The sequence below is a fragment of the Callionymus lyra genome, chromosome 11 (assembly GCF_982586985.1).
Source record: "Callionymus lyra chromosome 11, fCalLyr1.hap1.1, whole genome shotgun sequence".
Taxonomy (NCBI): domain Eukaryota; kingdom Metazoa; phylum Chordata; class Actinopteri; order Syngnathiformes; family Callionymidae; genus Callionymus; species Callionymus lyra.
Window position 1 is genome coordinate 19,154,084 of NC_141828.1, and position 27,190 is coordinate 19,181,273.

Genomic DNA, 27,190 nt, shown 5'->3' on the forward strand with positions numbered 1-27,190 from the left:
CAGATTTAGTACTGATTATTCTTCAGGAATATTTTCAGTCAATTTAATAAATTGGTTCACAAAAGTAAATCATGGTAGAAAGGTAAAAAAAAAAAAATTGAGAAAATTAAAGATGAATTGAAAAAGATAAATTTCACAAAACTCGTTTAATTTACCTTATTTCTTGTGTTCAGTAAAACCTATGAAGAAAAACATGGAAGCGTGTATCCTAAAAGCGGCTGGAAACAGTGACTAAAAAGCTAAAGTTTCCACCTGCTGCACCCAATACCTTTACAGAATCATGTTTCATACATGCACAAATATTCATATTAACATAGTATTTGTTTGTATAAAAACATGCGCCTTTTCCTCCTTTACTTTGTTGTAAAAGTCCACCTTATTTCCTTTAGTTTTAAAAGTCTGTCTGCCTCAATGGAGATACTTTGCCTTTTCACTGCGGCTGTATTTCCAATAAGCGAAACTAAATGAGACTCTTAAAAACATTCAACTTTAACGGTTAAAGACATCAGCCAGACTGTGGAAAATAAAGGCAAATAATCGTATCTGTGAGAATTATATTGGCGATATTCAGAGATATGGCAATTGCATGTATTGCATGTATATTGAGAGGTGAGGCACTGCCTCACCTGCCTACCCTTAGGGCATATGGATGGATGGATGGATGGATGGATAGAACTTAATATAATATTTATATAAATAGCGCGCCAGCTCAACCATCAGGAGCAATCAGGGTAAAGTGTCTTGGTCAGGGACCCGACACCACAATCTCGTCCTGAGCCGGCCTTGAACCCACAACTTCTCAGACACAAGCCAACCACTCTGAGCTCAAACAAATTGCGCAATAAATTCTGAAAAAATGTCTGTATTGAATGACAACGATAAACATGTAATTCGTCCCAACAATAGGTGAAAAAAAAAAAAAGGATGTCATTTATATGCATATTAAATACAGCGGCTCTCCTGGGTTTTCAGCAAAGAAAAGCTGTCATTTTGGTAAGAGGATGAGCCAATTGGAAAGGTCACAACTGTCTATCGAGAACAAATGAGGCCGGTAATCGTTTTCCCTGCCAGTTTTCCACAGGAGCATAAAGGAACAGGTGCCTTTCTGAATCCTGATGATCCTCTTCTAAGTGAATTCTTTGACGCACGAGAGGCTAAATTAAGCTGTGACTTTAGCGAGAAGAGACGACACCGTTGACAAAATATTGATTCTGAAGTGAATATGAAAGAGCAAACATCAACATGTTTGTTTTTTTTGACACTTAATAAAGCATAAAATCAGATGTAAATAGATAAATGAGCAGCACTCTCGTCATCGCATCAGAAAATGAGTTCACAGAGTTATTTAAAAGCACCTCAAGGTCGAGCGTGTCAGTGGGTGAAGAGAATTTCAGGGTTTAATAGACGCGGCTCTACTTTAATGAAGTGATTTAATAAGGAGGCAAATTGGTCCCAATATAAATATTTGACACTCCCTTATTTCCATTTAAATGGATGTCCATGTGCGTCAGAGAGTACATTTCACAGCTGACTGCTGATCTCCAACAACCTTTATTTGTGCGGGTGTCGGAGTTTTGAAACTTTTGTTCCTTCCAGAGTCGACGCAACAACTTCTGCTTGACATGTTTAATGGAGACTGAATTGCTCATTGACGTCAATCGATTGCATCATTGACAAATAAATAGTAAAATAAACAAAAAATCAAATCAAATATATAGTTGAAACATTTTTAGGAGAGTTACAAATAGAAAGAAAGTTAAGAAATTCTAGGTGTTCCTTGTTAACTGTTATAAATGTCTATATAATTGATTTATCTTTTAAGGGTGAATAACTTCTTTTTTTCTTTTCAATGAAACCTACATTTTCAATAGTGAAAATAAAATTAGTTTCTCCCATAATTTTAGTTTTTCATCAATATGTTGGCCATTTAATTAATTTTTTTTAATATATATCAATGTTTCCCACCTTCACAGTTTATAGCAACATTTTATCCTGTACTGCCACCACAAAAAATCCCATGTTGTATATATACTGCATATACAGTATATATATATATAAGAACATAAATAACTATTATTTATTCATAGGATTTTTTTTAAACTTTTAGATGTTCCTGGAAAAAGAAAAATAGTTGAAAAAGTTATCCAAGTTTCATAAATTATTTATTTAAAAATCATAGATGGATGGATTTTGGTTAAATTCTGACCACTTGTTATATTTATAACTGCAAGAAAATAGGAGAAAACTTATTTTAATGTTGTTGTTTTTTTTAAAGAAGGCATAATTGTGTCACAATGACACATTTTATTTATTCATTAATATTTGGTAAGTCCTACAGCTCACACAATACCCCACTCTGGGACCAGTAAAGGATAATCTTATCTTAGCGCTCATCATATATTGGTTGCATCGCTGTACAGTTCAAGTTGTGTGTCAGGGACATCAGCTGTTATTGAAGATCATAAAAACAGTTACAAGCTCATGATTAGAAAATATAAAAAAAAGGAAAATATAATCTCCGTCTGTATTCTCTCGAGGATCAGGGTCTGACAATTGGATTGTGGTCCGGCCTAGGATGCTTCATCATTTTCTTATCAGCGGCTGCTGTCAGAGCCCGGCGAAGAGATGAACTGAGAAGAAAGAGGAGAAATGAAGGACGGAGGGCGCCATGTAGCTTGTCATCCCCCTTCGAGCTCAGCGGCACACCTGCCTGTTGACACTGGTGCTTTATTCCAGCCCAAATCCCCCCATGATGCCCACTCTGTGAAGGTTAATGGGGGATAAAGAACTTTGTCATGAAGCTCACAGCGGTTACTTTACTCATGGATTCATATTGAGGCCAACAGCAAGACAGGAAGATGAATGAATGCTCCTGCAGTTGACCACACGAGGGCCACTTTTCCTAGTGTCCTGCTTCACGACAACACCCCCCAGAGCACTTCCCAGTCCTGTTCTTGCTACAAATAAAAATATGACATTTGTGTTTAGATTTCAACAATAATATATACATATTCAACTCTAAATTTTCGATTTAATGTACACAATATTTGATATTTAATTATGATTGATATTATAACATCCTACTGTTCTGTGTTTGATAGAATAATATCTATATTGACTTCAGTTTAAACCCAAACCAATATAATTGAATTATGGAAGGAGGGAATTAAGGTGGGCGGTGAGGTCATCAGGTTGTTCACAAGCTCAGGTAAAGAGGTTTGAACGGAGCAACACTACTCCCTGCTGGTGATGAAGCTGAACTACAGTATAAACTGAAGTTCAAGCCACTTATTTATCTTGAGATTTCTATTATCATCAACGTCTTTAATTAAAAAAATGCACATAAAATATAGTATATGGTCGTTCATAATGAAAATAATATTAAATAGATTGTTTAATCGTGATCAATAATATTAATTCAACGTTTTTCTTGAATCTGATTCTGAAATCTAACTTTTTCTTTGAATAAAACATAAAATATAAAAGTAATTGAAATTACACACGTACTAATGTCATCACGCCTTGATAAGAGGAACACAGTTGATCACATTAACATCGAACTGTACTGACCCATACACTGACCAGAAAGAGGGGTGAAATATTGTTAAAACTGGCAGAAAAAGAGAAAGAACATTGGTTCTGAAACAGTGGTTGTAATCCATACTACCGCATTTTCTTTGAGATTAAATGTATCGACACAAACAAGGTTAAATTGAATGAGTCTAATCAAAGTTAATTTGGTCTCATTAAATGACTATTGAATGTTTCCTAACTTTAGAATCCTCATGAGGTCAGCAGAAACCTTCCCTCAATGATTTGTGCTCACGTATCTGAAAGACAAGATTGATCCACTGTAGAGGAGGAAATCAGAGTCCTCAGAGAGAGGAACTCATTCCAATACAGGATTTTTTTTTTGTGGTGGCATTACATTAGAAAATAATGAAATAATACAAATGAAATAACAAGAGAATAATAATGAATGAAAAAAGACATGACCATAAAATGGCATAACAATGCATAACAATTAATGAAATAAATAAATAAATAATATTAAATTGACCTTTGTGAAGATACCAATATGTATTTAACTTATTATCACATTTTGATTTATTTAACTTTTTTTTTTTTTTAATCCCTTTTCCAAACTATGTCTTGAAACCTGCTTCTAAATGTTTTTTGTTTTCAACAAAGTTATTTAAGCTCAGATCAGATCTTTGTGTCTTATTCATCACATTATTGGGATTTAAAAAAAAGAAAGAAAACACTTCTGAGAAAAACACGTTGTCTAAAATGTTTTACGTGGTTTTTGTTTCATTTCAATTGTTTCTTGCCTACTGAACCTCTAGAATCGAATCAAAACTGATAGCTGATCATAATTTGACTTGGAAAGTTAAGAAGATTATATGGAAGCCCAAGAAAAATCCTAATTTTTATTTTAATAGAAAAAAAATCCTAATAGAATACTAAAATAAAGTTCAAGTTGTGTTAAAAACAGAAAAAAAAACGATTATTGATTATTGATTTAATACCGTTTTAGTTATCTTTCCCTGAATCTTCTTGGTGCACTGAACGCAGCATGGCTGTTTCTATCATCACCAGCAGGAGGCTCTTGTTATGTAGAGCTAAAAATAAATAGATATATAGACACATAAAAATGCCGTTTAGATTCTCAACAAAAAGACAAACAAATAAACAAAGGTTGGAGGGTCTAAACTCGAATTGATTTTCAGTCGTAAACCTCACACACATACAAGAAACATGTCACCTTTCAAAAGTATTGACGTCACAACGAGAAATGTCAACCTGCAAAAAAAATAACAACATCCTCGTGGGTAAAAAAAACAACAAGATATGGTATTGAGACAAAAAACAGAGGCAACCTTTCGTCGTGCAGTGATGCGGTGATGCGAGGGATGCGAGGGATGCTGAGCTCTGCCCGGGGGAGGGAGGGTCTCCATCACCACTCCGGCTGCCGTAAGAAAAAAAACAAGCCCTTCCATCCAGTCAGGGGGAGCCTCGTCCTCGGTCGAGAAAAACGACAGCGAACATGATCGCAGGGAGACACCGAGCGCAGTCGTGACATGTTTTTCCAGCTTGTTTTTGTCGAGATTCCGCGTCGTGTCGGTGCAGCATCATCCTGGGAGGAGCGCGCATCGCAGCGGTGAGAGACCGGCGTTTTTTTTTCTCCTCCACGTTCCTCTACAAAAACTCTTTTAAAACCGGTAGATTTCGAATGTTTGCTTGAAAATCTACAATCTAGGTTCGCGATGAGCGTCAAGTAGTGAGAGATAATATGGGTTAGTGGAGCACAACCCTGTCCTCAGCAGCAGCGTGCCTGGTCTGACCACTATAAGCAGCAGATCCTCTGCTTTATACTCGTTTTAAAATGCTTTTTATGTTCATTTTTAGTCGTTTTTCAATCATATTTGGAGCATAGAGGATGTTTAGGTGTTCGCCGGTCTAGACTGCAAACGCACATGGGAGCTATAGAGTAGTAAACAGCTGTAGGCCTGCAGGCTCATCCATAACACTGAAGGTATGTTGCAGAGTTCACCACATGGTTGATCAGCAAATGAGGATCTGTTCCCTTTTTTTTCATCATCCCCAGCAAACATTTTCATTCTTATTGGGAAAAAAACAATCTTCAAAAGGAGATTTATGTACATTAAATACAAGAGTTGATGCTTCTCCTGAGGTGAGGAACCAGTTTTTTAAAGCCAATAGTATCACACCAGATTAATAAACCAGTGTTTCACAGCCTGTTTGAGTCATTTTACATCATTTTTGCTAGTTTACTCAAAATTCCAGTTTCCCTTATTTTCTTCTCACCCTCATGTCGACTAAGGGTTGGGATTATTTTCGAATGAATCTGTTCCTTTTTAGAGTTATAGGCAAACACGTATGTAAATTTAATGGAGTTCAATTGTCTTCATCTTCAACCAAAAATACACTTAAAAACATTAAAATACCTCCATACTGCTCGTCTGTAACCTCCATCTTGAATTGAAGCATCAACATGAGGAATTGTTTAGATGAGGATACACTTGTGGTTGGAGCTGAGGGACAAACAAACTTAAAATATAGTTTTTTATTAAGTTTTTTTTCAGATTTGCTCAATACATTAAAATGGACATACATTTTTTGTCTATAAACTCTAATAAATGTAGGATAATCAGAAAAAATAACCACCAGAACATCAGAAATGTTTTTTAAAATGTCATGTTAAGATACACATAAACATTATCCATTCACAATCATCTGTAGATCCATTAACCATCTCCCGATTTTGTCCATAAACCTTTCGCAGTGCATTTGTAGGGAAAATAATTGTTTCAATCAAATATACTCTGCTAACACTTCTTGAGCATAAATCAAATGATAAAAGAAACAATTAAAGGAGAAGATTGAAGCTCAAGACTGATGTTGTTGTTTTGATAAATTTGAAGCATGGGCAGTAGAATTTCAGTGTTATCGCACCCTTGTACCACTTTCAACGCTTGCAGTGTTTATGCAATGCTGCAATAGGAACCAAACCTTCCCTCCCTAAAAATCAGTATCAATGTAGTTGGTTTGATTTAGAAATTTGGAAATTGGTTATGTCAGAATTGGAATCGGTGACACTCTGCTGTGATTGGTCGAGCATCAAGGTTTGTCACCTCGCATCATCAATCCCGAAAGTCTCCACCTCCAAGGGAGGGTTGTATAAACAAAGCAAGGCGTGATTACAGCTGGCTGGAGGAGAGGTGAAGGCTATGTTATGTCATAATGGACTCCGATCTAAGAACCTCTCCTTCGCCGAGATTTCAGACGGGGGAGAACTTTATTAAGTTATAACCTCAAAACATGTTCATGATGAGAGACTTACTGCATCTTGGAGAGGAAGACTTCAACATTTGAAACATGTGAGAGGGTCAGCAATGTTGGGTTTTTACATTAGTTGCCCTTTAAGGTATTTTTTAACTGTCTGACTAGTTTGTCCCAGCTCGCCTGCCATCTGTGTTATGAGACTCTACTGTCTTCATTCTCCACTGTATCTGTTCCAAGTACTTCTTCCTGTCTCCACGGACAATATATTAGACTAACTTGCTTCCTACTTTCTTGTGGTTTTGATTTATATGTCATACTGAGGGGATCTACTGTATGTCACTGTTAATATTATTAGCCAGTGGAGTACTGTGATATGGCAGCTATACTTGTGTACTCTTTATTTGGCTGAAATGCAAACAGAACAAAAAAAAAGATCAACACAAGGGCAGTGAAAATTGACCACGGGACACAGACATTTTTGATTTGGGTAGTTGACCAATGAGGTTGAAGGAGTGACAAGGAACAAGAAGCAAGAGACTGAACCAATAGCAGGAAAATTGAAATAAGTTAAAGCAACTTTTTTTTAAATATCTTTTCGGTAAAAGAATGACCAACTGGCATTAATTTCTTTCTATTGCAGTATGTCATCTGCATAGAATGCTTACCTACAGTAATTTCTAGTAGAAAGTGTTAAGTAGTTACATCAGATTACCACCATGCTCTGAGGCTACACTGGTAAGACCGGTGTTGCTGGTCTTATCACTGACACTCTCTAAACCAGCCCAGCCACGGATCTGAAACGAGCCGCCAGCCTCATTCATAATAACTGCCAGTTCCATTAAAAATCCTCTCAAGCTGTGATGTTAATTTTGGAATTGGAGCATATTTCGTGGAGTTGAAACTCCGGGGCCTGATGTCCCACATCCATCGCACGGTGGGAATACATGAGCTATTCTTACTCACCTGCCAGTGCAGCTACAAGAAGGATGCTGGTGACTGGTTAACTTGACTTAGCGATGGTTTAGGGTTGGATTCAGAGACACAAAGGACTTAGAAGGACATGGTTTCGAATTCTCTGGGAATGTTTGCTCATGTACAACCATCATTGTACATGAGCGCCATCTGTCAAACACTTCATTCCCAGGTTGTCATAGATGCTAATGGTGGTTGTAAAGTAAACCTTCTGCTTCAATGCATTATGGAATTTCTTCTGTACTGAATCATGACCTCACAGAAACACTGTGTCTCCGCTGTATCATGGCTCCATCCCGGGACTTCCTCCCACGTTACTTACAGTTTAGCTAGTTTTTGTTTGGAAGTAAGTAGTATAACTATTCATGATGTTTATTTCCTTGGACTTGGATGTGTATTTAACACCTCTGTTAAAAGTAAAAGTTATTTTCTCGTCTAGTACAGAGAGAGGTGCAAACTTGCTTCACTTCAACAGTGAGCAGTTATCTTGGAGATAACCATCTCTCCTCTTCACTTCCATCTGTCCTCCGCTTCCAACGTGTCGTTCCCCGAGTGCTCAGAAGCAGAAGATAAGAGCTCAAGTCAGTGATTTAAAAGTGTAAACTGAACACTTCCCTGCCACCGAACCAGATTAAAGTCTTAACACTCTTGGTCCAAATAATGAACTACATATCCAAGATTTACACTCATTTGAAATGGAATGAATTGTCATTTTAGGTTGATTTCCTGGATGCCTTGCTCAGGAGTTCTGGGTAGAGAGAATGGAGCAGACCCAGGAAAAGTTTGTGAAGCATAGGAACACCTCTTTTGTATGTTCTCCCATAAGATCGGGAAGAAGTTTCTGGGGATAGGAAGTTCTGATTCCTTGTGACGCGACACAAATGTTAAATTACCAGTTTTTAAGTTTAATAAAACATTTAACCCTAATGTTTTCTTTGGGTCAAGATGACCCAGGGGCCCGAAAACGAATGTGTTTTAGGTAGCCAATGGGCCACTTTGACCCAGAGATAATACAAGAGTTAAAACAAGTAAATACAAAAAAAAGCAATCTATTTAAATAGAAGTAAAGAAGGTTTTCTATATTGTTATAATTTCACTTCTCAGCCGAACTGCAAACATTCGGCTCAGGTTGTTTGATCCTGTTATGGTCTCTGCAGCCTCAGTTTCACCCTCTTATTAACAAACCCTCGGATTAACCCCGCGTGTCATCACTATCCCATTTGTGTGTTGTTTCCATGTAAACAGATAAAAAAGCATGCGTCACATTTTCATCCGGATTCTCCGCTTTTGTCGTGCCCGGCACGCCGATCGTAATAATTCATGATTGCTAACATTGAAAAAGAGATGACGTTTTGTGACAAATTGTGTCAACCGCTCGCGTTCCAAGCTACATTGTTTGAGCGTCGCCTGCTTTTTTTTTATGAATTAATGATCGAACCAGAGTGCTGGATGATGACGATAAATGATTCATCGTCTGCATGTTTCCGCTCTTAGTCGGCGGAAGAGCAGCTCGCAGTAAAAGTGCTCGCATGTTCTGATTGTATGCTTTTTCTTCTACTTTTTTTTTTCGTGCTAAGGAAAAAAAGAAGCTCTAAATACGCTTCCCTAAAAGTGTCCCAGAGGATCTGTATTCCAATGAAATCCAGTATGAATATCTCATCAGTTAATGCATTTTTAATAGCTATTATCAGCTTTAATGATTCATAATAATATCTCACCGTCCTGAAGTTCGTTGAAGGAGATTCTATAGCACGTTACATGTTTAATTTATTATTCATTCACTTTTACACACTGACTAAACTTTACTTTTAAACAGAAACTTTGCCGTTTTAATATAAAAATCCCGCCTCTCAGAAGCGGCAATGAATCCGAGCGCTGTTTCCGCCTGGTCACACTTGTGTTTTTGATTGACGTTTGCAGTAATGCGATTCGTGCATGACGAGCAGGTCAAAGGGACAATGCGCAAGAGAATATATTTAGAGTGTGACCTTTCCAAAACTCCTGGATATTCACATTGACCCTGCACATAATAACCCCAAATGCATCTTTACATGTCACTGTCAGCTCGTAAATCTCGCTAACTGCTGCTCTGACTAGAGAGGTTGAAAAACTGCCATGTTGCGTTTATTATTTCCTGTAATGCAAATAGAAATGTCTACATTTTCCCTCCAAGGTATTGATTTTATTTCCTGGTTTATTGAAAAGGTTTGATAGTTTCCCTTTTTTTTTCCTGAGTGAAGTAGTTTCGCAACACACTGTGTTTATTTATTCGTTTTTTTTTCCTTTTTCAAATCATCCTTATTTACAGTCTGAAGCACGTTTACAACCAAAACAAGTCTCACGAGTGAACCTTGAAGCGAAAATACTTGAAGTGAGAAATGATTTGAGAAGTTGTCACACCTTTAAAAGCAAAGAGTCCCTTTACGGTCTAAATACAAAAAGTCTGTTTCCTTCAGATTTATTCTTTGTTTCATTCTTGAGGCGCTTTTCTCCACACACACCAGTCCTGATTTAATCTATGCCTTGTTTTAAAAGAACCCTCAGAAGCAGAAAACAGTCTGTTTCCAGATTTCAACCCACATTGAACTCATCTATAACCCGAACACCAGTTAAACAACAAAGTGAGCTAAATGGAAACAGACTTGTGGTTTATCAAGAGTAATTTGCTTCGCTGTTGCTCTGAAATTTGTTTACAACCAAATGAGACATCAATGCATTAAAAGTCAGCAGGACTGTGACTGTAGCCCGAGAAATCTCATTAGTCGCCACAAACAGCACTTTTTTCACGTGTGCTCATCCTTTACCACCCACGAAAAGCGCTTATAAAACAGGATTTGTTAACCACTTCAGTGAGTGTAAACGTTTGAAAAACATGTGATTCAAATGTTAATTCTAGTTGTTATCATATACCTTCTTAACCCTTGTGTGGTTGACCCAGAGGCCAGAAAACAAAAGGGTTTGAGGTATCCCTTGTGTTGTCCCTGAGTCAAGGTGAACGGCCTCCCTGGCTTCCATAAATACATATGCATTGTTGGAGTTTGTTCACCTTTACCCAGAGACAACACAAGTGATACCACAAACACATTTGTTTTCGTCCCTCCAGGTCACACTGACCGAGAGACAACAAAAGGGATACCACAAACACATTTGTTTTTGTCCCTCCTGGTCACCTTGACCCAGATGCAACACAAGTGATACCACAAACACATTTGTTTTCGTCCCTCCAGGTCACACTGACCGAGAGACAACAAAAGGGATACCACAAACACATTTGTTTTTGTCCCTCCTGGTCACCTTGACCCAGATGCAACACAAGTGATACCACAAACACATTTGTTTTCGTCCCTCCAGGTCACACTGACCGAGAGACAACAAAAGGGATACCACAAACACATTTGTTTTTGTCCCTCCTGGTCACCTTGACCCAGATGCAACAGAAGGGATACCACAAACACATTTGTTTTCGTCCCTCCAGGTCACCTTGAACCAGATGCAACACAAGGGTTAAGCAATATACATATGCTTGAAGATTGGTGAAGAATAGATTTGTCCAGTTAATGACCCAGTTTAAACAGATATAAAAAGAAAACATGATATTTGGACACAAACAAAACCCAAAAAACGTACAAAAACACAGTCAGGTGTATTCAGATAACATAAGCAAGACATAAGACGAAATGATAAATTACAAAAATAACTAAAAAAAACAAATTTATTGTTGATAAAATAACTAAAAATGAAATGTAAGTGCTGCCTCAGAACACTTGTGTCTGCTCCAGGGTAGTATCGTAGATGTATTAATTGTTCTGGGTATTGAAATTCTGTTCTTTTGTGGCGTCGACCAAAATGCTTCTGTACTTCTGACCTTGCCTCTTCTTTCAGTTCAAAGTCTCAGGTGATCAAAGCTTGATAAAAACCTTTAAAAATAATTGTGTTATCTTTTATTTATTTATTATTTTTTATGTATTTATTTTATATATATATATATATGAATATAAGTATGTATCTTTACATCTTTTCATATTCTTAAGGAATATCGCACAGTCCAAAAACATACAGAGGTTAATTGAGAACTTTGGGAAATTGTCCATAGGTATGAGAGCATGTGTGAATGGTTGTCTGTCTTTGTGTGCCCTGCGACTGGCATCCTGTCCAGGGTGTCCCCTATGACTCTGGGATAGGCTCCAGTCTCCCCGCGACCACGACCCCGGGATAAAGGGGTTGTCAATGAATAAATGAATGAATATATGTTTGAGTGTGTATGTGGAAATATATAATTAATATAAGTTGATTTCCCGTCTTCTGATGGACATTTTCTTCTTTCATATTTTATTGTGTATCATACCATTTACACTGTTGAGCTGTACTGGTTGATTTATGAGGAAAATCAATAAACAAATATCTAAAAAAAAGAAAAAAAAGGAGCTGAACATCAGGTTCATTTGTCACTTGTTAGCAAATCTTCTTTTGCACTGGTTATTATTTGTTATAATATTTTCTGTAAGAAAAAATGGAAATTTACCAAAGCTTAACAATTAAACTCCAGATGTTTACGATGTTTAATGCCATTTTCTTTTCGTCAGAATTGAACTTATAAAGTTGGGAAAGAAAGAAGGAACCGGTATCGAAGTGACGTTATCGGTCTCAGTCCTAGTATCTTAACTGATCGATATCCAGCTCTGTGTATAAATATGTTTGTTGTACACAGACAACATCATAAGTTGTTTTTCCGACTGACATCATGAAGTCGAGAAAGAATCGATACATTCTTTGAGGAATTGCAGATTTAATTTAGAAACATGGACCAAAAAAAAAATCAATCCTTTCTGAAGAAGAACTCTTTCACTAAAATGACCTTTTCAAGTCGAACGACTCATGTGTCATCCACCATGATTGTAGTGTTTGCTTTATTTCTCCTGACCTGCTGTGTCTTGATTTTCAAAATCTACAGTCGTGACTCACGTCAAAACAACCCGCGGCTCCATCATTTCTCCGCCGCCGCCGCCGACACCTCGGAGAAGGATGTCAATAGATGCCGGAATCGCTCCAGCAGCCGAGCTCTGACGGACGCTGCAGACTGACGGGTCGTGTATCGCTGATCTCTGGCTTTGTTTGGACGCGTGAGTTTCTTAGTCATTTTCTCTGTGTGTGTCGTGATCAATGAATCTGATCCGTTGACGAGCCACAACACAAAACTAGACTCTAAATGGTTTCTCTGGATCAGTTAGCTTGATGTTAATGACGTAGAAGACGGTTGATCATTGAGCAAATGACCTGTTTAAACAAGAGACGATCAGCCATTCTCCATGATACCTTTTTATCTTGCAACCTCTAATCTAGACAATCTTCTCTGCCCGCTCACTAATTCTCTTTTCAGCTCTTATCTCTTATCTGGTCTCTCCTCTCCAGAGCTGCACTTTTAAAAGGAATATTTAACTTCAACAGCATGATAATGACTTCAGTTACCCAGTTTTCATGAAGTTTAAAGCATCAATTTAACAGGTTTTAGGTAGTGATTAGCTTCATGAAACAGTGTAAAACGGTCAAAACAGGAGTCACTTCCGGTTCTTATACTTCGCTTTGTGGAGAGAAATGGTCAATGCAGAGTGTCACGGGTCGTTTATTCGCCGCTTCAAGTCAAACAAAAACTCTACAGTTCAATAGCCCCGGGAGAAACGGTCTCGAGCTGTAGAAACATTGCGATATTTAAGGCAAATTTCCCACCCCGGGGGTCGTCTTTTCCGGGGCAAATGGTTCTTTCAACTTGCCTGTGTCTCGATCACCCGAAGAGCAAAAATTTAACTTGCCCTCTTGCAATCTTTCATTCAAATTTTCTCGGGTGGGGGCCTTCGTCTTCCAGCCCCCCTCCTGGATGTGTCCCGCTTCGTTCTTTGATCCACGACCCAAGGTGTGAAAAGGCAGACAAACAGACGTTTTTTAAATAACCGGTGTCATGTCTCTAATTCTGTTTCAAGCTTGTCTTGAAACAGTGTAAATCAGTCTGAGTGAAATGTTGATTGTGAATGTGTATTCAAACGTTTAAGCTCTTAGATGAAGCTAGTAATTTATACTTTATAGTTTGATTATCTTTTAGCGTTAATTTAAGTATGGCTTATACGTATAGTGTATAATAATTTTTAAACTAACAAGTGACATATTATTAGAGATCAGTAGGTGGCGCCATCAGTTTAAAAATGATGTGAAGTTTCATAAGAACAAAGGAAAATAGTGCAGAAACCGCCATCTAATGGACTCTGAAAATATAACACTGCTTCATGAAGCTTCATCAGACCATTACTAGTATTAAGAACCACAGAAAAGACAAGTATATAAAAAAGATCAAATTCCATTAGAGAAAATGTGTAGCACAATATAGAAACATAAACATCGATTTTCATTTGATTGTATTTTTATAAAAATTTGTCATCATCATAAAATAACTTTGGAAACATTAAAACTAGTAAAAGTCAGACCAGTTTTTCTTTTGTCAGATAATGAATCAGACTTAAGGCTGTGAACGGAGACAAAGAAGAGAGAACGGGGATCAGAATTGATTTAAAGTCACAACAATTTTACTTGCAAGGAGAGTTTAATACAGAACCTTCTCTTCGAATGTCCCATTTTCTCTCTGAAGTAAGAACTGTTTCAGTCGCAACTTATAGTCCGTCGTAAGGAGGTATTGATTATCCGAGATGTGAGAACAAAATTAAATAACAGCTTTTCTTCTGTGGTTCAGCAAATTTGACATCACACACAACACATTATTATCTTAATATATTTCCATCATTTTTTATACTCATTTTGTGAGACTAAAATATGCACCTGGTGCAGGATGGCATCTTGAATCATCTGCAAAACATACATAGGTTAATTGTGAACTTGAGAAAATGTATATTTAATTAAATGTCTCAATAACTTATGGTCTCTCTAACTCCACAAGGGACACATAGATACAGTAAAATGTGCCAAATCTGGCCCCCGTGCCACACTTTTCCTAGGTCAGGACATTCCAGAGCCAGAAAATACAGATTAGTTTGTCCTTTTATTCCTTATTTCTAAAGGGTGTAAAAGTATCCAAGTACATTTCAGCCTTATTAAAGATCAAACCATTATTATCCCGACCCGAAGACCCGAAAAAGAATGTGTTCGTAGTATCCCTTGTGTTATATTTGGGTCAAGATGAACAAACTTCAGCACTGCATATGCATTTATGGAAGTCAAGAAGGTTGTTCACCTTGATCCAGAGACAACACAAGGGATAACACAAACACATTTGTTTTCGCGGATTCGGGTCACCTTGACCTAGAGATAACTCAAGGGTTAAGAGAGATACAGGCGGACCAACGGAAGATGAGCTAGCAGTGTATGAACTAAAGCATATATATATATATATATATATATATATATATATATATATATATATATATATATATATATTAAGTTTAAGTAATCAAGTACATATTTCTAATGGAAAGTTACTCAAGATCAAATAAATGATTTCTAATGTTGCTCTCCAGAGCAAAGAAATCATATTTTGCTGAATCTTCTTTCACAAAGCGAACCTTCATCCTCCGACCACAACAGGCTCTGCAAAGGCGGCGAGTTGAATTCTGTAGAAAGCTGGCCAAGGGTGGGCGTACTGTGGATGAAGAAGAAGGTGAGAAACACGTGGGTCAGGAGGAAGACAGCATGTAACACAGGAGAGCGTCGCTTCACACCTCCACATCTACATCTTCCCTCCGTTTAATCATCCTCTTGATGGAAAAGGTGCCGAGGCAACATCCACCTGCTTCGCTCACACAATAAATAAAAAAGATGTTCCTGCGTCTGACATTCATCACGGAATCTTTTACCCTCATTTATGTTTTTCTTCTGACCTTCATGAAGCTTTACAGCAGCATTAAGTCAGCGAAGGAGCTGTTTTTCCTATCGATTGCATCAAATATCATCCTGGAGGTCGATCGCACATAATCCTCTGGGAAGTAAGAGGTAATTGTGCCTCATTACTTCCATCAAGAAGGTCACGCTGGTGGGTTTTTTTCTCCTGCCACAGATACTGTACATCTGCTGATATCGCTGTAGGGCTGAGCATATATTATTGAACCGTGGACGTCAAACCAACAACACAAATGATGATTTCTCTGTCAAGAACGCTAGATGTTACAATTTCAGAGCATAACTTTGACTAATGCAGTGCAGTGCATGATGGGATGTGTAATGGTGATGGGTCATTTATAATAATCATTATGCCTAGTTATAGTCAAATATTAGATCGTTGGTCTTTTTACTTCTGAATTCTGATGTTTTTATCCTAAAGAAGATTCTCTTGTCCCTGAATTAAGCAGACGATTAGGTCAGCTGTGTAGTGAGTTGGTCAAGCATCAGGGTTTGTCACCGCACGTCTTAAATTCTGGAAGTCTACACCACCAAGGGACTCGTTGTATAAACAAAGCGGGGCGTGATAACACCTGGCTGAAGGAGGAGTGAAGCCATTATTACGTCATAATTGACTATGCTCTCGTAACCTTTTGTTCGCTGAGATTTCAGACGGAGAATAACTTTATAAAGTAATAACCTGAAAAACATTGAACAACTTAATGTATCTTTGAGAGAAAGACTTCAACCTCAGGAAAGGGTTTTCGCATTAGTTGACCTTTAAAGTACGAGTGGATACAACATGTAATTCTAAAAGATTTCCAGAAAATGACTTAAGGTTAATAATAGGGGTGCAAAAGATCGTTATACAGATGATTCGCAATGTTTTTATAAGGTACTGTATCGATATTCAACGGAACTATATGGATTTATTTTTCAAAACTACATTTTTCAATTTTCTTCCTTTTGAAATTGGAAACCTATTTAATTTTTATGTTAACATTCCAAAAAAGTGTGTATCAATTAAAATAATTCCTTTTTTTTGTTTATTTACAATTAACATGCAAATAATCAGGGTGTTTGTTAATGTATTTTTTTAAATATAATTATACTCCTCCGAAGCTAAAGGAATCAGGGAATCTTGCGAGATACCAGCGATGACTAAGGACAAGAGGATACAGTCGACTCCAGCAGCTTTAAAAGCTGATGTTTGGATATATTTTATTTTGGTTTCTAAACAAATGAAAGTAGTTGCAAATTTGTCGAGAGTCATGCGGTCTTTAAATTATGCAACACTAAGGTCATATACTCAAACCATATATTGAAATATATTGTAGCGTAACCTTTATATTGTGATACTTACTGTTTCGCCAACACGCACCCCTAGTTACAAATGCAATCCTGTTCCAGACAAATTAAATTGTCATAATTCTTCTTCATTGTTAAGAACTTCATCATCTATCTTCAAATACATTTGCTTCCATTGTTTGATGCTGTTCCTTTGTGTTGCATTTTAACTAGTTTACCTCACTTTAGATATAAAAAAACCTTCTTTTATGGTCCAGATATGAATGATGTCACATGTCGCATTATTAAAACACATTCAGTTTTACTTGTGGTTAAAGTTGAGAAACTGCAAAAAGTCTCATAATAATAGTGATAACGCGAGTGTTAACTGCTGTGGTGATGGTAGCCCAGACTAAATACACATGTGTTTGGCTGTAAAGCATCAGCTGACGTTGCACAGACATGTTGGTGCCAAACATGTTGATGAGAAACACGTGAGTCTGGAGTAACTTTTGATTTTCTTTCGAACGACTCCACACACGCACAATAACAAGCAGCTGCTTCTCGTCGTCACCTCATTTCAACCTTTGTATAACAGCTGTAAACAGTTTTAATTAGCTTTGCTTTTTTAATTCAAGCCTTGCTTTAGGGGTTAACGTGTTCCTCACATGTACACCTGCAGGTCACTATGTCACAGTCAGTTCTAAAAATACAACGAATCATGAGGAAATAAGAATATGATATGAGCTCAACCTTCATATTAGACTCGTTTAATACTTTTTTTACGTAAAGAATAGAACTAAGTTCAACCCTTCACCTGGATCGAGTTGATACCATCAATATTCTGTCACGTTTCGTGGCATACATTGAGAGCACTCGCTCAACACGTATCATTGAGCTCCATCACAAGTGCATTATTAACACGAGGTCTCAAGGTCGTCGCTCTCACAGACACAAATCTGTCGGCTTTGTCGCCGCGACACGTAAAAAAAAACTGTGTGTTTTTCTAATCCAGCGGGGACATCTGTGAGGTCGCTCCTTGTAAGAAATAGGTCGCGTGGATTTAATAATACATTCTCCTCCTGAACATGTTGTGACCTCCGACTCCGTTCGACACGAGCAGGAAACAAAGCAAGGAGTTGCATGTTGAATAATGCGCATTAGTGCACAACATATTCAGATCAGCCTGGAGGTTCCACCAGCAGGATGAATGTTCTGGATCGTTGCGTCGTGCTCTGGTGGTAAATTTTTTTTTTTTTCTTCTATTCTTGGCACCGACAGCTCAAGTGATGCAGGAGAATTAAATTTACTACACAATATTGCTGCAGGTTTGTGAGTCCTGAAGAGCTAATGGATGCATCTTGAATCATCTTCAAAGTTATTGAGTAGTTTCTGCTTCTTTCATTAAAACAATTGACATAAAGGGTTAATGTTGAGCTAAAACATCTTTAAGGAAAAGTACTTTAAAGTGTTCGATGGATGGATTAAACTACATTATTTCTAACATAAAATGTTATTAAAATAATATACGTCATTGTTCTTCAAGTTTTTTTCATTTAAATATATTATGAAGCTGTAATAAAAAAATATTTGACATCGAAAAGCATCAATTTTCACAATTATGAGGAACCGAAGAAAATACATGTATATTAAAAAAAAGGTTGAATTCCATTAGAGAGAATGTGTAGCACCAGTAATTATGTCTTCAATATAAAAACATAAAAAAACGAAAATAAAAGACATTTTCAGAAGACATAAGGTAAATATAGATAAATAGATGAATAAAGTATGGATAAACTATAATAATAAAGATTGAAAACAAATAAAACTGATGATAATTCCAAAAAGTTAATTTAATATATCCAGCAAAAGTCTGTCAATATATATTTTTAAAGTTTCTGATTCCACTGCTGAAAATAATAATAATAATAATAATAATAATAATAATAATAATAATAATAATAATAATAATAATAATAATAATAATAATAATGATAATAATCTCTATTTATATAGCGCCTTTCTAGACCAGGGTCATAAATCACAGTATTCAATATCACAAAGAGCTAATACTTATTAAAGCGCTTTGTGACCCTGGTCTGGAAAAGCGCTATATAAATAAATATTACTTACTTACTTACTTACTATATGAGTTACTATTCCTCCCTTGATTTTTCATTAAAAAGTGATTCATCTTTATTGTTTATTATTTAACTTATTAAACATTTAAACATTATTCTAGTATTATTTAAGATTAATTTAAACAACACTAGGTTATGCGTTTCGATTTAAAGATTGCTATTAAACAAAATATTACATTTCTTGAACAAACCTTGAGGTAAATTACATTTGGTTTATTCAATCATTTTCTTAGAATATTCTTTTAAATTATATTTTATATCCTAAGAAAGACTGTTATTTAAACTTTTTTTTTTTTAGTTTTTGGAAAACAAAAGTTCGTTTGCTCGTTGTTTAAATTGTATCTAATTTATTTATACTCTTTAGTTTATTATTCGCTACCCTCTCGCGCTGTTATTGTGCCGTTAGCCCCCTCTAGCGTCCGTAAAGCCTTTCTGCACCACATTTATTCCAAATACATTTTTTTTTCCTCACAGCTCTCTTCTCCTCAACCCATGATGGCACTCCGAGTGCTCTCGACATATTTTCACAGTTCAATTTCCCCGACAATATGCTGGCTGCACACTGAAGCGTGGCTGCCAGAGACTGTGCCGTGACCCGTCCACTGACCTATATTCACAGCCGGGCCTCGCAGCATTGGGGTCTGCAGAAACCCACCCCAGTGGGGAAGTGTGGGGAACAGGTGCCGACACCGTCAGCTTGTTAACACCGGGGAGAGCCTCAGCTGGTGTGTGGCACCAAATGACGCATGACATCCCGAATCTTGAGTCATCCATTGGCTGACAAACAGCCATTAAGTTGTACTTTTATACTACCTCATTATCTGCATGTATATTAGCCTCCTGGGTGTTGTAGCTGCTAATAATTTGTTGTCCAATAATACTCGGTAAGTTATGACGGCGGGCGCGTCGTTAGAGCCTTATTATGTTGCTTCATTTCCTACAAGTGCTGTTAACAATATTTATACGAGACTCCCGGCGTCGGCGTGCGAGAGCTTTTTTTTTTTTCGTGTCTCATATCACAAATGAGGTCCCTGGACGAGCCCGTTCCATAAGAACTAAATTGACACCATAAATAATCTCATGCGTTCAACGCCCGCATCAAAAACAAACTTTGGGAGAGATTTTCTTTCGCTTAATTCCGTTGAAGATATTGGAAAATTCAGGCTGAGACGGCAACCGTTTTTTTTTAATCATGTGGAGAATGTAGGTCAATAAAGTCCTGTTATTATTATTATTATTATTATGTTCTTATTATAGAGATGTTTGAGCAAGTGTTACAATCGTCGTCGTCTTTAATATACTTTTATTATTTAATATTTCCACATGTTCATCGCGCACGAGATGAATACGATTTTTGTGGAAAGATTGAAAAGCAGGAAAGTGGAAAAAATGTAATGTAATCATAATAATAAAGGATTCGTTCCCAGACAGAACGTTCTGTTCTATTTATTATTACTTTCTGAAAGGTTTTTTATTTTGAAAAAACAAAACAATCCTGGCACTCCAGTTTCCTCACACAGTCCAAAAACATACAGAGGTTTATTGGAAACTTTGGGAAATTGTCCGTAGGCATGAGTGTGTGTGAATGGTTGTGTGTCTTTGTGTGTCCTGTGACACACTGGCTTACTATACAGGGCGTCCCCTGCCTCACGCCTGAAGGGCCCGCCGTGACCCCTATAAGGGATTTAGTGGTACAAAATGAATGAATAAGTAAAGTCATAACTCCTTTGTCACACCTGTGTGATGTGTTCAAAATGAAGACACAGTATCATGATACAGTGTCTTGACTACACAGATGTATCATGATACAATGTCTTGACTACACAGATGTATCATGATACAATGTCTTGACTACACGGATGTATCATGATACAATGTCTTGACTAAACAGCTGAATCATGATACAATGTCTTCACTACACATCTGTATCATGATACAGTGTCTTGACTTCACAGCTGTACCATGATACAGTGTCTTGACTTCACAGCTGTATCATGATACAGTGTCTTGACTTCACACCTGTATCATGATACAATGTCTTGACTACACAGCTGTATCATGATACAATGTCTTGACCACACAGCTGTATCATGATACAGTGGTCTTGACTACACAGCTGTATCATAATAGTTGGTATTGACAACACAGATGTATCATGATACAATATCTTGATTACAAAGCTGTACCATGATACGTGGTCTTGACTACACAGATGTATCATGATACAATGTCTTGACTACACTGCTGTATCATGATACGTTGTCTTGACTGCACATCTGTATCATGATACAGTGTCTTGACTACACAGCTGTATCATGATACAGTATCTTGACTACACAGCTGTATCATGAGGCATCATCAACCCACTGCTTGTTGGTAGAAGTTTCCTCTCCTGTTTTAATACAAGATCCAAAAGCCTTTTATGGATTATTTCTGGAAAATGACTGACAATTTCTTTTTTTTCATTTTCGATCTGATAGTTTCAGAATTTTAGATTCAGGAGTTCAATCTGAGATGTCAGTTTAGATGGAGTGTTGATATAAATATCTGAAATATTGTCGTCTTGTGGTGGTGAAAAATAAAGAGCTGAGTCAAGCTAAGGCCTTTGTTTCTCCTCAACCTTCACTCCCCCTGCAGGGTGACTACAGGGTCCAGGCTCATGTACCAACTTCGAGGAATCCTTGGGTCGCACCTAGAACTCATAGCAAGACTATTTGTCTCTTTATGGATCTCTTTGTTCAACATCAGTTTGTAGAAAACTCATCCTGTTTTCTTCCCTTCTCTGACAGAAACAGAGAAGAAAAAGTGACTTTGATTTGACCTTGATTATGTGTTTTATCAGTTCTGTCATCTTAACTCTCGGTGTTTAGTTGAGATTGTCATGGTTTCACGAGTTTGTTCAATTGTTAAACAAACACAGACAGTTAGTTCAGACGTTCAGGAGGGAAAAACAAAGTCATGATGTGTGGAACAAGAGCAACTGACTAATGAGAAAAAAAGAAGAAAAAAACATCACCATCTGTTCTTTTTACACAAGTCCAGCGCCCCCTACTTACATAGCAAAGAAGTCGGTTTGTCAAGATTACCGTTCATGCCATTCCAACAGTGAAGGAAACACACTGGATGTCTGAGACCACCGGGGACGCCCCCCCACCGCCCTCCATGAGTGAGTCCTGGTGCTGGAATATTCACTCATGTGATGTGCAGGTCGGCCTGACAGCACACGGCTCCGAGGAGACTTCCCATCAGGACTTTTACTGCTCAGCAGAGACTCAGATCTTGAACTGGGTTTCGCTTCACTGGCATGAACGTTGAAGCGGTTTGGCGCCGTCCAGTGGACTAATGATGTAATTACATTTTTCTTGTGTGTGTGTTTATCTCCAGTGAAAATGGTGTTGTTTGTGATCGGGATCTCTGCAGTCTTAAATAATTCCAGCCATGACAACCAAACAGCAGGTAAAGAGACGTTTTTTATGCTCATTTTAGTCACACAAATGACTATATTACTGTATATATTTTCTGGAACTCCTGTTGTGTAATCAGTTTTATCTTGGCCTTTAAAGTATATACTTTATTGAATATTGTTTTGATTGTTTAAGCGCTTTGTGACCCTGGTCTGGAAAAGCGCTATACAAATAACAATTACTTACTTACTATATAGTTTATAGCTTATAATGGTTCGTCAGTTGATACAACATCTATTTTCCAAAAAGGTTTTTTTTTATTACCATAAAATATCCAAAAATAATATTATATGTACCTCTGTTTCACAAAAAAAAAAAATATATATATTGCCATTTATCCTGTAAATAGTGTTCCTATATAATGCTAGATAATTATAGCATTGAAATGGACAAATAATTGCAAAATAATAATACAATAATGACAATAAAAACTATAATAATTTATTTTGTTTTAATTTTACTTATCCATAATAATACAATATATCTTTGGGGATTATGGTCTTTTTTCACTATTAACTGCAGCTTTATTGTTATATTCCTTTGCAATTTGGATGGTAAATCATTATTTTTACTGTATCCTCTGTGCAGAAAATCCGAGCCACCGGGGGGCGCACGTGCTGCCCTCCACTCTGGTCATATCTCTGCTGCTCATCATCATCGTGCTGCTGACAATCTACTGTCTGAGGTGACCAACATTTCCCTGCACTCCGTCTGCGTTTGAATGCATCGCTTTTTGCCCTCCTTTTCTAGCCTGAGACATGAGTTTTAGGTCAGGGCTCTTGGTGGGGGAGGCTGAGACGCAGGCTGTGTGCAAAGGCTTATGGGTAAACAGCTGCACCTCAAGTAAGACAGCAAATAATAGCAGGGTCAGGTCAGGCCAGAGTCTGTTGATTAGTGACCACGACATGAGGAAGAACAGCTTTGTCCCGCTCTCATGGTGGATATTGGTTTTTGGTATTTGTTGTTTGACTTCCTTGTGTCCCTGAGCAAAGCGTTCTTTAGCTGCTTCAGCTTATTTCAACTTTTTTTTTTAATATTGCTTTACTTTCTCTGATTCTTGTGCTGTCATCGGTGCAGGTTCAAAAACCACAGGAAAGGTCTCGTCACCTCCGTGGACAAAAAGCTCCCGAATGGCTTCTTGGACGAACAAGGTATTGATGTTTGTGTGTGAGTGTGTGTGTGTGTGTGTGTGTGTGTGTGTGTGTGTGTGTGTGTGTGTGTGTGAGAGTGTGTGTGTGTGTTGGTGTTTGTGTGTGTGCGGAAATTAGAAGGTCAGTTGTGGGTCAAGAAAAAAAAGAATTCAAGACACAAGCTCCAATGAAAACATTTATTTTTTACAACAACAACGCTTTTTATTACTTTTTAAAATTCTGGACAAGAATAAAAATATTGTAAGGATCTTAAATCAAACAAAGAACAATATAAACACGTCTTAAAAACTCATGTTTAAATACAAAAATGTCACAGAGCGAGTTCTGTGTCGAGGAGAAAACATGCTGACACTTATAATAATTAAATTATAAATAGAAGAAAAATGTCCTGAATTTTTCTTAAAAAAAGGCAGTAGGTCAACTGATGACATATTTAAACATATATATATACAGTATATATATATATATATATATATATACTATAAAAAAAAATATATATATAATGCTTATACGCTGTTTCATTAAATTGTGAACAACAAATAAAAAACAAGTATTGTATCCAAATGTAGCAAACTTAAACCAGTGCCCATCAAAATATCATACATTTCTGTCTTTATATATATATATATATATATATAAAGACAGAAATCAGACTTCCATGTGAATATACTTTACAGCCTCCTCCTAAACATGTAATCTGATTAGATATTTTTGCAAAAAGTAGTTTTATAAGCACTAAATCTTCTTCATCATTTTTCTCATGGTGGTATTTAAAGGAAAAAATCAAATCCAAAACAGTGGTCCACAACCTCCGATGAGGCATTTGTGATCAGGCCACACAGAAAAAGAAATAATTCATGTATTTTTTTCTATTGATTATTACTATATGTAAGAAATATTTTTGTTAAGAAAAAATAAGTAAAATTATCACATCTACTCAGTTGTTTACTAAAAAAAAAGGCTGTAAACTAGAAAAGATCAGACACAATTGTTTTTTAATGGTTTTATCTGAATGTCGGTTCGTTAAATCGGTCCGTGGTTGAAAAAGGTTTGCTGACTCCTGCTCTAAAATACCAAATGTGACGGAGACATGATGGAGACACAGGGCCGCATTTAATAGCAGGTCACAAATGGCCCCCAGGCCATGTAAAAAGTGTAAAATTAAAAGGTCAAGGTCAAACTTTTGACATGAGTGAAGAGAACCTTTTCTTTTTATTTTATTTCCATGTGCAACATTTTCCGCACTCATGTGGTCTCAGCTGGTTTCCTCGTGAACTCCTCCTTCTAAATCAAGGGAAAAACGTTTTCTGGTTCCGAGACAACGATCCTCGAAACATGCTCCCAGTACCTGCAACACTCACAGAACTCCATATACTCCACTGCGCCTGAACCCCTAACGCGGCCCGTCATATTTCTGCTTTTGATTTGTGGATTCGCATTTTTTTATGGACTCAGAAAAGTTTCACAATCTGGAGTCGGAGGAAGCTCTCGGCTTTCCCGGCACGTAGGGAGCCATATAAACCTTCACTCCAAGTAAAACTATATATAAATAAAAGGAAAGGCCAAAAAATGTTGAGTAAAGACAGCTTCATGCAGGAGCAGCAGGACCATGTTTACGACTCGAGAAATCATTTCTGCCATGTTCCCGCAGAAGTAGAAATTCATAATGGCCGCCAGGCTTTGTTTTTGCAGGTGCAGCCAGAGCTTGTAATGTTCTCTGCTGGGAATCGTTAGCGTTCTGACTGCAGTATATTCTCTTAAACACAGGAGAGCAGACAGTGGTCCTCCTCCCGAGATCTCCCTCGCCGTCCAAGAGGTACTTCCCCATCCCCCTGGACTCCCTGGAAGAGGAATACCGGATACGCTCGGCGGATGACGGCAAGCTCTTCAGAGAAGAGTTCAACGTAAGTACAGATTTATTCGTGGTGGACAATGCAGGAATGTGTCCAAAGCAAAGAACAAAAACAGAGGACGCTCATAAAACGTTACGACGGCAGGCTGTGCGCCAGTGGCTTCATTTTTCATCTCAGGAGGTTTTGTCTTTTTTTTTTTTTTTATAGTCGCTGCCATGTTACTACCACCACGGGTCCTTTGAGGAGGCCAGCAGAGAGCACAACCGAGAGAAAAACAGATACCCCAACATCCTACCATGTGAGCCGTGTTTACTGCGGCGCTAACGCTGCCATTAGACTTCAACTGATCACTCAATGATGTTTTTTTTTTTTATTCCATAAATGCTTTCGTGCACAGATGATCACTCGAGGGTGGTGCTGAACCACGACGGGCATCTGTACTCCGACTACATCAACGCGTCCTACATCGACGTGAGTGCTTTCAGAACATGTGCTGCATCAGCGGTAGCCTTCAGACTCTTCGTATAAACCCGTAATATAGACGTTTTTAACGTCCACGTCACTTCTCAGCGGACCGTAAACAGGTCCGGGAACAAATCAAAATCCTTCACAGACTGAGTCTCACGCAGCTGTAGAGCTTAACTCAAGACAGTTCGGTTAGAATTATTGCTCGGGTCACGTCTGAGGATGTTAAGAACAGACTGTTACTACCAGGAATTTTTTATTGTAACATGGTGTTTCTACCATGACGTTCATCAAGCGTATGACAAGAGACTCTGATCTAATGAAGCATCGTTCTTAGTTACATAGCAAAGAAGGTGGTGCTACTGGTTATAATATAAATAAATGATTTATGTTTTTATTTACAAAACTAATTCCCATTGCCTCTGTTATTTAGCAAAAAAATAAAATTGGATTCAATTTTAAATTCAATAAGAGGATTAAGTTTTATTAACATATGTACAATTCCCTAAAGGTGAGAATTGTATGTAGTATATTAAGCATTAAATGATTAAACTGGGTTTATTTTCTATCATTTGGTTTCTGGCGGGATTCGATTTTGTGTTGGTCATGAACCATCTTTGTGCAGGAAGTACCACTTTGACCTGTAACAGCTGTTTCAACCAAAGAATAATGACATACTGATAAATTCAGAATATGTAGCCAATAGTTTCACATCAATAATGCACAGTATTATCACCCACAGTAGATTGTCTGACAGCCTGAGCATCCCTGCAATGCATGCTGAGATGCGTAGTCAAAAACTGAACCCAACTCAAAGATACTTTTATGTGTTTTTAGAATCATATATTAGTTGATTTAAAACAAAATAATACCATCAAAGGAGCACCAATGAAATGTTTCAGATAGATGGGTGGATGAATGATGGATGGATGGACTGACAGATGGAGGGATAGATAAATAGATGGATTGTTTTACATGGATGGATGGATAGAAAGACAGATAGATGTTTCAAATAGATGAATGGATGAATAATGGATGGTTGGACTGTTTTACAAAAATGGATGGATGGATGGATGGATGGATGGATGGATGGATAGATGGATGGACTGACAGATGGAGGGATAGATAAATAGATGGATTGTTTTACATGGATAGATGGATAGATAGACAGATAG

The 27,190-nt window shown here is 37.3% G+C and overlaps 1 protein-coding gene across 1 annotated transcript in view; it reads left to right on the forward strand.

Annotated features, from left to right (window-relative positions):
* Positions 1-4,977: 4,977 nt before the first annotated feature.
* Positions 4,978-27,190, forward strand: part of LOC148069544 (receptor-type tyrosine-protein phosphatase epsilon-like) — a 150,377-nt gene continuing 128,164 nt past the window's right edge. The window contains exons 1-8 of the mRNA XM_087802207.1: positions 4,978-5,161; positions 12,731-12,899; positions 22,467-22,538; positions 23,135-23,231; positions 23,624-23,697; positions 25,465-25,601; positions 25,758-25,848; positions 25,948-26,021. Coding sequence (XP_087658333.1) covers positions 12,812-12,899; positions 22,467-22,538; positions 23,135-23,231; positions 23,624-23,697; positions 25,465-25,601; positions 25,758-25,848; positions 25,948-26,021 — 633 coding nt within the window. The 5' untranslated portion in view covers positions 4,978-5,161; positions 12,731-12,811. The remainder of the gene's footprint in view (positions 5,162-12,730; positions 12,900-22,466; positions 22,539-23,134; positions 23,232-23,623; positions 23,698-25,464; positions 25,602-25,757; positions 25,849-25,947; positions 26,022-27,190) is intronic.